This window comes from Polypterus senegalus, chromosome 3 (genome assembly GCF_016835505.1).
Source record: "Polypterus senegalus isolate Bchr_013 chromosome 3, ASM1683550v1, whole genome shotgun sequence".
In the NCBI taxonomy this organism is placed as follows: Eukaryota; Metazoa; Chordata; class Cladistia; order Polypteriformes; family Polypteridae; genus Polypterus; species Polypterus senegalus.
In genome coordinates, this window is record NC_053156.1 from 161,324,202 (window position 1) to 161,336,858 (window position 12,657).

The 12,657-nt window shown below is 35.4% G+C and overlaps 1 protein-coding gene across 6 annotated transcripts in view; it reads right to left on the reverse strand.

Annotated features, from left to right (window-relative positions):
- The window catches only part of scaf8 (SR-related CTD-associated factor 8), a 188,972-nt gene that overhangs the window by 79,364 nt on the left and 96,951 nt on the right, over positions 1–12,657 (reverse strand). For all 6 annotated transcript variants that reach the window (XM_039748162.1, XM_039748163.1, XM_039748164.1 and 3 more), the window contains exons 15-17: positions 5,357–5,470; positions 5,104–5,260; positions 1,497–1,627 (exon numbers count right to left, since the gene is read on the reverse strand). In XM_039748162.1, coding sequence (XP_039604096.1) covers positions 1,497–1,627; positions 5,104–5,260; positions 5,357–5,470 — 402 coding nt within the window. The remainder of the gene's footprint in view (positions 1–1,496; positions 1,628–5,103; positions 5,261–5,356; positions 5,471–12,657) is intronic.

A 12,657-nucleotide genomic window follows, 5' to 3' on the forward strand; every position in this document is an offset into this window, starting at 1 on the left:
GATGGATGAATGGACTCTGACCTCATTCCTGTCAGCTATCAATATTTCATATAGCAAATTTAGCACAGCACACCATCATATGGTTCTCTTCCTTGCACGAAATCTGCCATACTGAACACTAATCATTAGAACAATCTGTGCATAGAAGTGTTATTGAAATATCAAAATATTGCTAGTTATTTAAAATTACTTCATTGCTCATTTTTCTAAGTATCGATTCAACAGCGTTCATTACAAATGTCCTTCCAGTTCACCATGGCTCGAATTTCAGCCCAATTTCCATTCACTCACTAGCGGTAATAAGATAGCAAATTAAGAAGCATAAGGGCTTTTCACCAGCATGCTTAACTGACAAAGAGAGCAGAATGAGTGGCGTCTAGAGATACTCTGAGCTATGTGGCAAATGAGGACGGAAAGAGTGCGATATATAGCAAGTCTATATACATGATTTGCAAGCAAGTCAGAAAAAATATTGCATTTTGTTTTCTAAATAACAAACAGTAATAAGAATAAATCTGTAAACTGAAACTGAAATAGGGAGGTGATGTTTAGTTTTTTTTTTGTTTTTTATAGCCAGTTAAACATTTAAACAGGGTCTGAAATTATTTTTAAGAGAAATAAGATCATAATACTAGTCATATTAAAGAGAATGTCTTAATAATATGAGAACAAGGAATATGAATAATTTAGTTCACTGAAAGTAAAGTAGAAGTTACCTTTGCCCTTTAATTAAAAGAGATGCTATATGTACGTCTGTGCACAGCAAAAAAGCCTCTGTTTAGCAGAGCTGCCCACATTTTGAATAAGAAGAGTTACAAATGGTTTTTAATATAGAAATGCTCTTATTAATAAGGAACAACTCAAGAGTGAAATTAGACTTTTTTACTTGTAAACTCGTTAACCTGTTAGCTTTGTAGTTTATTGGTAAATATGAAAATTATACTGTATTAGAATTATGGGTTGTAATTAAGTCAAACCTTTTATTTTGTAATAGCTTTTTGTTAAAGGCACATGTATATGCAAGATTGCAGCTGTGTAATATGTATAATTTATTTAATTAAAAAAAAATTACATAAAGCAAGTGATGTTTAGTAAAACATTTTACTAACAATAACTGAACAATAAAGTCACAATATTTTTTGTTAATAAAATGAACAAATAACTGTGGTCTACATTTCTTTCATTGTAAAAATAACTAGTATAACTCTTTTACACGGAATATGAAGCCTGTGTACAGCTAGATAGTTTAGCATAATTATGTTTAGAAATGAGATAAAATAAGAAATCAGATAATTCTAATGAATTTAAAACAGCAATCAGTATCAGCTGTAAAAATCCTGATACGTGCAGCCTTAATTTTAAACCTAAAAACAAATGCATGGGTGTAGCCATTCTGCTTAGAAGAATAAATTGCTATTTTAAAAGGCAGCTTCACTATATTATATATATAGATAAATAAATAATATAAATCATGTTAGAGAAAAAACAAAACTAACCTGAACAGGTAACATAGCAACTGGCTGAGTGAAGATTTCTGCTTGGGTGGTGGTGAGAGTGGTAGTTTCTGTGGTCACAGTCTGGCTGGTATTTTCCTTTGCTGGCTCACAACTTTTTACTGCTTCCCACTCTAAACAATATCAATACATATCAACAGTTAGCAATACAGATAATACATTAGAAATTCACAGAGATGTTGACAATTATCAAATTTTTCCAAATCTTTCAGAGAAATGCAAATACTAGAATGTTGCAAGTGAAGCCGAGGTTAACAAGCATATACTTTTCAAAGAAACAATTTACAGAAACTTATTCAGAAGTCAATCTGTTTTTACTGCATGCAAAACTTCACATTCAGTTCCACCAACCAACTTTTAATTTGATTAAAATCAAAAACAATTAAATGATTAATATACAGATAAAAAAATATATATTTGGCTTGTGGTAACCAGACACTGTATTACCTTAACCATATATCACTTAAACCAACAATTCAGACCGGAAATAATTGTGTTAAAAAAATCTTCAAATGTTACATGAAAATGTGGTACCTGCTTTTACATTCACCAACAAGTACATGATGCCTGCAATGATATTATTAGATTTATTTTATGGAAACTTATCTGCCAGTGCAAATAAATTTTATTTAACTATTGAAGAAAAATAAAGTAGGGACTGCTTTCAGAAAGGTACCCCAAACACCTTAAAATATATATTTACAACTACACAGGGACCTGCCGTTTCATATATACTGCTTAGGTAAGTTATCTTTAAGTAATTAATTACCATTCTTTTATTTTTCTTAATTTTTCATTTACAATTGCATGCCTTGAATTTTAGGTTAAAAAATTGATTGCATTAAGGAGAAAATTAGGGATGCTTGGCTAACTTAAAAAGTTTGCCATAATTTTCTATTATAGAATTAGTTCTGCTACATGTTGTTTCACCATGTATCATAGTATCCACAGTATGTAGCATTGTATGGCAAGGACTACCAATATTATAAAATAATGAAAGAACTGTTAAAGAAACACTTTCTCTTAATTACTAAATGATAAATATTTTATAACTTTAACGTAATTGCCTGTCCATTTCCTGACAAAATACAAAGCTGAATTAGATTTGAAATTCAGTTACATGTTCTAGTCTACATAAGCTGGTAAAAACAATGCTGTATGTGCATTTGAGGTCAAACAGACAGTGGGCTACGCTGGTGTGAATTCATTAAAGGATAGGTTCAGTATTTTTTAAATTAAATGTTATTTCTTCACAAAATTGGTATATATGCATTTGCCACGAGAAATTATACTCCACTTTCTAAACATTTTAAAATACTCCTTGTTGAAACTGGCGTTTTACATTGGAATTAACCAGGCTTGGGTACAACCAGAAAAAAGCCCCAAAACTTAAACAATTTAATTTTTCAAGCCAAGACAACATGTTTTCTTTAATCAAAACTCAAAGACAATTATTAGGTAAGTTTTAGGTGTTTATTTTATGGTGTTGCTTTGTGCCTCATTGTTTCTATTATAAAGTGCTAGTGAGAGCAAGAGATTTTTTCTTTTACAAGTTATAGAAAAGGCTGGAACACAATTTCACACAAATGCATATACAGGTAGTCCCCAGGTTACGGACATCCGACCTACGACATACGAACAGGGCCGCAGCATAAAACGCAAGCGCCTCAGTAACTGCCACTCCGTCATCTTCAGCCTGGGGACGCTGCAAGTGGTGGCTGGATGGAGCCTGGAGGGGGGTGATTTCGCTGCTTGTGCAATGTAGCATCCCTCGGGCGGCTCCCAGCGGTAAGCGGTTTCACTGCCCGCCCACCACACACAGCTGCCGGTTCATTCTCAGTGGGCGGCTGGTAATGCTGCAAGTGGTGACCCGGATGTGGCTGAACGGGGTTGCTTTGTAGTGTGCCTCGGATGGCTGTGTGTTGAATGGGGGCAGTGGTGTGGCGGACACTGCAGGCAGCATACTGTTGTGGAGGTGACAGTGAGGTGGGCTGGTGATGATCTGCCCCTCGTTGCACCCATTCATTCTCAATAGCAAGCCTGCTTATACTGTCACGCACATAGGAGGTTATCTCTCATCAGGACAGGGTGGTCCAGATCTAATTATGCAGATCCAGATTGTCTGGATGACTTTGATTTATGCAGCGACGATTCCAGTTCAGCATGAAGATGATTCTTCATGTCGTCAGTTTGCACACTTCTCGATGGTCCAGGATTTTTCGGGTGATTTTCTATGTAATAAACTGAATAAGTTATAGCGTAATGAAAATTGCATGATTAGATCTGGACCATCCTATACATCAGACGTGTTGACATCTGGTGCCTTCCTGATATGACAACATGTACAGTGCTATGCAGAAGAGCTCATCTTAACCTTTTGTCTTCACTCTTCAAGAATGTCTCTGAAACACAAATCTGATGCAAGTGCTGGTGATATAGAAAAGAAGAGAAAACACATCTCCATTGAAAATAAAGTAGAAATAATAAAAAGGTCAGTAAGAGGTGAAATTCCATCATTCATTGGTAGAGCACTTGGTTACAGTCGGTCAACAACAGCATTTATTAAAATAATGTACCTGTTCCGTCTCGCATACAAATTCAACTTAAGTACAAACCTACAGTCCCTATCTCGTACGTAACCCGGGGACTGACTGTATACCACGTTTGTGACAAAATAACTGATTTGGAAAAATACCAAACGTACAGTAAGCATAAAATCCATTTCAAAATTGTAACCTGTTCCAGTTTTAGTATGCACAACGCAAGAAAATAAGGTTGAAAAATTCTATCCCAGGACTGACTTTTATGCTAATTAAATATATGTCACTGAGCACGAACTAATGTATGTAAGATCGTTCTGTTATTCTATAGGCTCATCTGGTTAAAACTAACTGGAATATAGATGCTGTACAATTGTTAAAATCTATGAACATTTTGTAAATGAAAGCCTATGAGAGGTGATTTAAAAAGGTTTGAGCCAGAACTATGAAAAGTTTTCAAAATAATTTCCATGAAGAAAGCTCTTTTATGTCACTGAAAATATTTTGTATTGGTTTTTATGTAGCTATCTTGACATCTTTATTGTTGGCAAAATGTATCTCATGTAAGTAACTCTTTAGACCAAGGAATGGACATCAGTTAACCTAACTCACAATTATTTAAGGTCTGGGGAAGAAACTGGAGAATGTATGAACTTCATACATAGTGTGCCTACTCATGGATTTAAACCCAGAATTCTGATGCTTTGATGCAGCAGTGCTAATCACAAAATCATTGTATTGCTCTATGGGTAAAACAATTTTCTAATCAATTTTGATTTATTGAATGTAGCATACAGGTTTGCAGAATCAAAAGCCAAACTCAAAAGAGCCTAACAATTATAACTATAAACAGAATCTAAAAATATAAACAAAGCACAGTATAAAACTACGAACTCCACAAATGTAAAATATTTCCTAGTTTTCAAAAATATACTGCCAAACTTGGAATTACATACTTTTATCATTCAAGTTTCATTTCCCTTCATTTGAATGTGATTACATTTCCAAAAGAAAAAGCTAACCTCACTAATTAACAAGTGTACTCTTACCATTGTTCACTGTCTCTTGGTCAATAATTCCTCCCTCAGCAAAACCATCAAGGTCATCCACTTTGACTTTCTCCCAAGGTATATATGTTACTCCAAGATCAACGTCCCAAAATTGTTTATACTCCTGCTTTACTCCTTTGTTAAGTGCCCATGCAATCTGCAAACACACAATAAATTGTCAGGACATCAACAAAAAGAAAAACAATTAAATGTTTGTATACAAAGTAAGAATTAAAAGAAACTGTGAATATACCTTTATGACTTTGGAACCAATTTTGTAATTTCCTGTGCTAAGCTTCTGTCTGGCTCGAAAAGCATCTTGTCTGTGAACCATGCATATGTACGCACATCCTCTGGGAGGAATCATCTGAAATCATATGGGTAAAAAGAGAGGGAGAGAGAAAGCAAACAGTTACTTCAAAAATAAAAAATCTGAATAACCATTATACTACTAAAATTTAACTAGATAATTACATCAACAAGTGAAAATATTTAATAGTGGAGTAACAATGTGTTTTATAATACCAGTAGGGTAAAAATGTATACCTAGAAATGCATTTCAGGAAATTCTTCTTCCTTAAAAACATTTTTCTGTATTAATATTTTTTGTTATACATTTTTATTGTTTAAATTAACAAACATTTTATCTACTACATTTGAGACTATAATTTAAATTAAGTGTCTTCTAAACTAGACTGAAATATTAAAGGCTAATGGCCCCATGGTACCAAGAATGTGACTTTTTTCATGGTACCACAGCAGGGTTAAAGCAGAAAAAGTATACTGAAGATTTTATACATGTACAAACAAATCTTTGACTTTTGAAAAGAGTCAATAATTGTAAGCGGACAACTTGACAAGTTTTGTTTGTATTCTTTTCTGTGAACATTATTAAGCAAGAGACAAAGTTAAACGAAAGAGAAATACACAAATTCAGGAAAGTCACATAATGATTAGCTCTATTAAGTGTATGTCATACATAGTACTTCCTTTTTAAGGATTTCAACCCCCTATTCCACCTACCAAACACCTGAAATACTTGGACGGCGAGCTTTAGATGGTACTAGTGCTGGGCAATATTGATAAAATTCAATATGACAAAATTTACTCACTATATCACAATATTTATTGATATTTAAATATGTTAATAAAGATTATACTAAGCCTGTAAAGCACCATTTATTTACAGTATGTCAATTATAAGTTTTACAAACTACTTCAAGATTTATTCTGACCTGAAAAAAAACAAGCTCAATCAAGTAAACAGATACTTTACTTCCCCATACTGATATTTTCAAGGATGGATATAAACAGTATAGACAAAACAGATGACCAAGCAAAACACAATGTGTGTGTGTGTGTGTGTGTATGTGTATGTGTTCTAATGCAGCCATAAACATGTACTTTTACTGATTCAGTATTCTGACAGCTGTCAAAGGCTGTGGGACAGAACAGCAAGCTTATCTATACTGTCAGGGTTGAGTGCTGCTCTATGTCAAGCAACAATGTTTCCACATGTGCTAAACTCTTTCAAGGGCTTGTGGTGCGCAACAGAAGATGGATTGCTGTTGATTACTTAGAAATAATCTTGGTTATTTAATCTTGTTTTTCTGGTTGTTATTCTTTATTTGTGTTGACTATTCTTGCACATAATTGGGCCAGGTGACAATTCTGTTCTACTGTGCACTGCTATGTGTGGTTTTGAATGACAAGGTTAACTTTGACTTGACTCATAACTTACAAATCATGTCTATTCTGGCATGTTTCTGTGGTTTATATTTACGTATCTTGAAAAAGTGCTATTACAAAAACTGACAGAATAATATTCCTTCTAAAATGTGTGTAAGATATCTTACTTTAACATTATATCACAAATAGACAGGATTTAGCTATGCATGCCATGTTCTCATCTTGTTTTTATTTTGTTTAAAAAACTCATTTCAACTGGTTTGTGAAATATGTAGGTTTTGACCATGCAGCATTTGGGTACTGACTAAACCATGGCATATTAGTCAAACATTTATTGTACGATGATGTCAGAAATACTAATGTTAACTTCACTCTTGACATTAAATGGTTAAACACTCACAAATATACATACAAATTTATATATACTGTATATCTAAACTCTCTCGAAATCGTGTATTATCATGTAATGCTCATTTTTCTTTAAAGCTGTACATCATATAGTATACATCCATATGTCACTTTTTCATCTTCATTAGGCGAATACAATATCACTCTCTTGTCAATACAACCAACTTAATTAGCATATGTCAAAAAAAATACCTTATATGCATCTGCTCCACTAAGAATAGTGGTAGTTTAGTTGTGTGTTAGCAGTCAACTAATCAAGTAATGTAATGGCACACACTTACAAATTGTAAATCTGCATAAACATTCAATTGTCAGCAAAAGCATGACTGGTAATTATGCAGGAGAAGTTGTATTCCCTCCACGTATTAAGTTAGATACTGGCAATAGTTCAGCAAGTATATTACCATTTCCAACTCTAAATAAAATCTCAGGGCCAGAGTTTTGACCATGTTGGAATATACTTGTGGACCCAATTTTATATATTAGACATTAAGCCCATTACAATAACGGGCGCTAGAACATTAGCGCATAAACATTAGTAGGAACAGTCTATATTAAATGGCAAGGGACCCTGACCTCATTCTGTTTCTTTTCTTAATTTTTTTTTTGTCAAAAATATTTTTGCAAGAAGCCTAAAGTAAAATAATAATAAAAATAAAATAGAAATGTATGACAATACAGTAAGTATAATTAATATTGCCTTAGTGTAAACCTTTGTAACAATCTGTAATACACAATATCTGAAGAAGATATTTAGGAAAAAAATTTTTACCTCATGAATTTTTTTTATAAAATTTCATTATAAACATTTCTTGTAAATATTCTGTCTGAGTTTGCCTTGTTCAGGACCATCTACAACTTTGGCAACAACATCTGGAAAACTTCTAACTCTTGATAATGCTACATATAACTGAACGTGGCTGAATACTGGTTCTGGCAAGTAAATGCCAACTTTTTGTAAGATTTGCTCTTCTGAGTCTCTCTCTTTTAGCGTTTTTCTGACACTCATTTTCTTCAATCGATCTATTTGTTTGTATTTTTTTTGTCTTTCAGCCTTTCTTTTGTTGATGTTTACTTGTTGAGCTGACTGTTCTTCCAGGAGATGTTACTTATATAGGATCTGATTGTCTGTGTCTTTTGTCCTGCTTGACATGTTCTTTTTTTTTTTTTTTGGATGGCATGTTGTTAGTAGATATGTTCGTAATATTTTCTCTTACAGTAATACTGGCTCGTATGTGGCTGTAATATGCGTCAGTGTATTGTGTGCCTTTAAATTTCTCTCGCAGTAATACTGGTTTGACTTTCCGTAAAATGCCTGTAATTTTCTCTGACAGTAATACTGGCTGATGTCCATAATATGACTTTCATTTTCTGTCACAACAGTGGGCAATCAGCAGAGAGTCCCCAGCATCTGATGTAATGTGTGGCGTGCAGTTGATAATCGTGACTGTGTCGTCTCCCCAGCAAGTACTGTGCAGTTCCCCAGCAAGCATTTTAATCTGTGCTGGCGTGTAGCTGATTATTGTATGCGTGGCGTCTCCCCAGCAACGGATTTTATGTGCGCGGCTGCGACTACCTAATCAGCACTCTCCCCAGCAATGATGTCTTTTATTTGCTTAATATGCGCTGCCACAGATATGCCTTTCACTATGTGCCCAGCTTCGAGTGTGTGTGCGACCAAGGTGCCGTGCGTAGGGGTGGGGCACGGTGCGATGTGCATCGCGGCCCCGCGCATGCGCACTTCACCAGAAGACACACACACACACCTGGACGCACACAGGGGTTTTATTAAAGAGGAGATATATATATATATATATATATATATATATATATATATATATATATATATATACTCTCTCGAAATTGTGTATTATCGTGTAATGCTCTTTTTTTAATATATATATGTCTTCAGAAATTAATGTGACACATGCACGAGCTGAAGTACCAGCAAAAAGCTGGGGTGGGGGAGGCACAATGTGATAAAGTCGAAACGTGACATCAGAGTCTCTGTTTACTATCTACATGTGAGAGAAGGCTGCTTTGCAGATCATACAGGATTGATGTGCGTGCATCTATGTTTGATGAATGTTTGATGAGGTGAAACAAACTACCGACATACAAATGCATTCCTGGTTCTTTTATATTCAGGCATCGCATATGCCCCATAGTAATGACAATACATTTTAAAGGTCTCACATATCTTCTGTGCAGTTCTCTCCCCCCCCCTTCACAACAGCATCAGAATGTACGGTGGCGTATTTGAGCCACAGAGAAAAAAGTTAGGGGGACACAGTGAAAAGGTGTATTTTGTGATAAAAGTGGAAATTTTAGCTTAAATCTCAAAATGTCCACTTGTAATCACATAGTTTATTTTATCATTGAAGTAGATGGTCATAAACGTCATCTTAAAACTGACCCAGTTGTTAATCGCTATGTGCTTCTGGGGCTTCCTCATACATTGACAGCAGCAGCAATAAATAATGAATACTGTTAATAATTACACATGTGAGGGTGGAACGGTGGTAGTGCTGATGTTTGCATGTTTTCCTGGTGGGTTCCCAAAGTGTGCTTCGGTTTCCTTCCAAAGTTATGCAGGTGTGGGGATTTGATGATGCTAAAATGATACTAGTGTATGTGTGTGGTTGTATTCACTTTACAATGAATTGATGCCCCGTCCAGGGATTGTTTCTGTCTTGTGCCCAATGCTAGTTAGAATGGGTGCATCCCTGTATTGATGGATTTAATCATTAAATGTCCATCCTTTTCAGAGATATTGTGGCAAGGTATTTTTGGAATGTAATGGATGTTACAGGCAATTAACAACACAGCTAAGCTGAACCCGTTCTCACAGTGATGATTTCTCACACTGCCACATGGTGGAATCTATACTAATAAAAGGCAAAGCCCTCACTGACTGACTCACACTTATCACTAATTCTCCAACATCCCTTGTAGGTAGAAGGCTGAAATTTAGCAGCCTCATTCCTTACAGCTTACTTACAAAATTTGGGCAGATTTCATTTTGAAATTCTACGCGTAATGGTCATAACTGGAAGCTATTTTTCTGCATACGCTGTAATGGAGTTCAGCTGGAAAGCCGTGGGGGTCGGAGTTTCTTCTGACATCATCACGCCTCCCACGTAATCACGTGAACTGACTGTCAACGCACTACGTAGAAAACCAGGAAGAGCTCCAAAACACGCTGAAGAAAACATGCAGTATATAATTGAGAAGGCAGCGAAACAATAATAATACACTGAATCCTCCAGGCACTACTTACAAAAGGTTACATTGACAATTGCACAGATGAGAAGCTTCAATGCATGTGCTCCATAACACATTAAAAAAAAGGTTACATTGGGGAACTTGTGTCAATGCATGATTTCCTGGTACACCGATTACATTGATCAGCGCTTCCCAAAACCTGACGGTCATAACTAGAACCTTCTTTCCTATACAGTACTGTATACGGCCATAGCGGCAGCTCGCCGCCGTGGGAGGCGTTGCGGCTGAAGGAATGTGCTTAGCATATTCATAAGTAAGGCTGCTGCGCAACTCAGCACGCCTCGACAATTGCACAGATGAGAAGCTTCGATGCATGTGCTCCATAACGCATTAAAAAAAATAATGCATTTAACCACAGTTTCAATTCCAAGCAAAGGGGAACTTGTGTCAATGCATGATTTCCTGGTACACCGATTACATTGATCAGCGCTTCCCAAAACCTGAGTATATAAAGACGTTGTTGGAATATTTCGGAATATATAATATAAGCGCTGGATAATCAAAACTTAAATATATAAAGTCAGCGCTGGAATATATAAAGTCAGCGTCGGAATATATTGTCACGCTTGGGTCACAGATTTGCACAGAGACACAGGAGATCGTAGAAACAAGAAGGATTTTTATTCACAGACTGCAAACACATCAGCTTAAACGTGCTCCATGACAAGTCAGAGATGACAGTTCCACTAGGAGCAGAGAGAGACAGATAAAAGCAAGCAAACCATAAATTTTCAACTGACAGGCGCTGCACAAGGCTTTTAAGTTAGTGGAGTATCGCGCGAGGTTTGCATTACGCGTTATAGCGCAAGTGAGAAAGTAAGGAGCAAGCGCTGGAATAAAATCCACAAGTTAATACACAAGCTGTCTCTACAGTTTCTCCACACTGAATCCTCCAGGCACTACTTACAAAGGGTTACATTGACAATCGCACAGATGAGAAGCTTCGATGCATGTGCTCCATAACGCATTAAAAAATCATGCATTTAATCACAGTTTCAATTCCAAGCAAAAGGGAACTTGTGTCAATGCATGATTTCCTGGTACACCGATTACATTGATCAGCGCTTCCCAAAACCTGAGTACTATATATAAAAACGGTCTTGGAATATTTCGGAATATATAATGTAAGCGCTGGATAGTCAAAACTTTATGCAAAATATGCCTACATTTAACTTACATTCCTACCAAAGACATTTCTATCGACTAAATAAAAATTCCTTCTATTTAAAATTTAAATAGAACTTGGAACAGATGTTCATAATATCCACGCAGACTTGCAAGTGAGAGCGGGAGTCATCCGTTTTAAATAAATTAAGATTTTGTACAAATAATGTTTTTCATTTTTCTTCCTTGTTGGATTCTGGCACCCCCAGCAACAGTTGCTCATATAGCAAAGTGTAAAATGTTATCTATAATTTTATTTTTTGTTATGGACTTCCCCAAAACTGTTGATCCCTGTAAATAGTTTATAGTATAACAACACTATAATCTGTTGTAGCACGAGCGTTAATTAGCGTCACACCTCACAACCTGCGTGTACCACGTTTTGGCTCTAACGCTAGAAGCGCGGTGGATGCTGTGGGGGTAAGTTCTGCTTTCTGTTTCTTTCCCGATATTTTTTTTTCCATTTACTTTGTGTTAATAATTTATAATCGATTTAATTTATTACTTAATAGGCAGAGGAAAGAAGACGTGTATGTGACGCTCTATTTCTTTCTTTCTGTTTTGCAAAGATATGCTATATAAATATATATATTTTTTTCTTTTCATTTGTTAAGAATAGATATGACAACAACACTCATATCAATGACAAAACAATTACATTAACAATCATGTTATTTTTTTTTTTAATTTTTCCTTTTCTTTTTCATAACTTCTTTTACACACTACTTCTCCACTGCAAAGCGCGGGTATTCTGCTAGTCTTCCATATTTACGTAAAGTATGCATGCAAGTATAAACAGTACAACACTTGCGTAGCAGTAGCGTCCATAGGCACACGCATGGGTTGAAGTATAAACGTGGCCTTAGAGTCTCAAACATCAAACAATAAGAGCCGGAGGCTCCACTGTCCATAATTAAACTCAAGAAAATAAATGGCAATCTAGCAAATAAGCATAATTTGACTAATTTACAGATCTAAATTAGACAGACAGGCAATTTAATTTCTTTA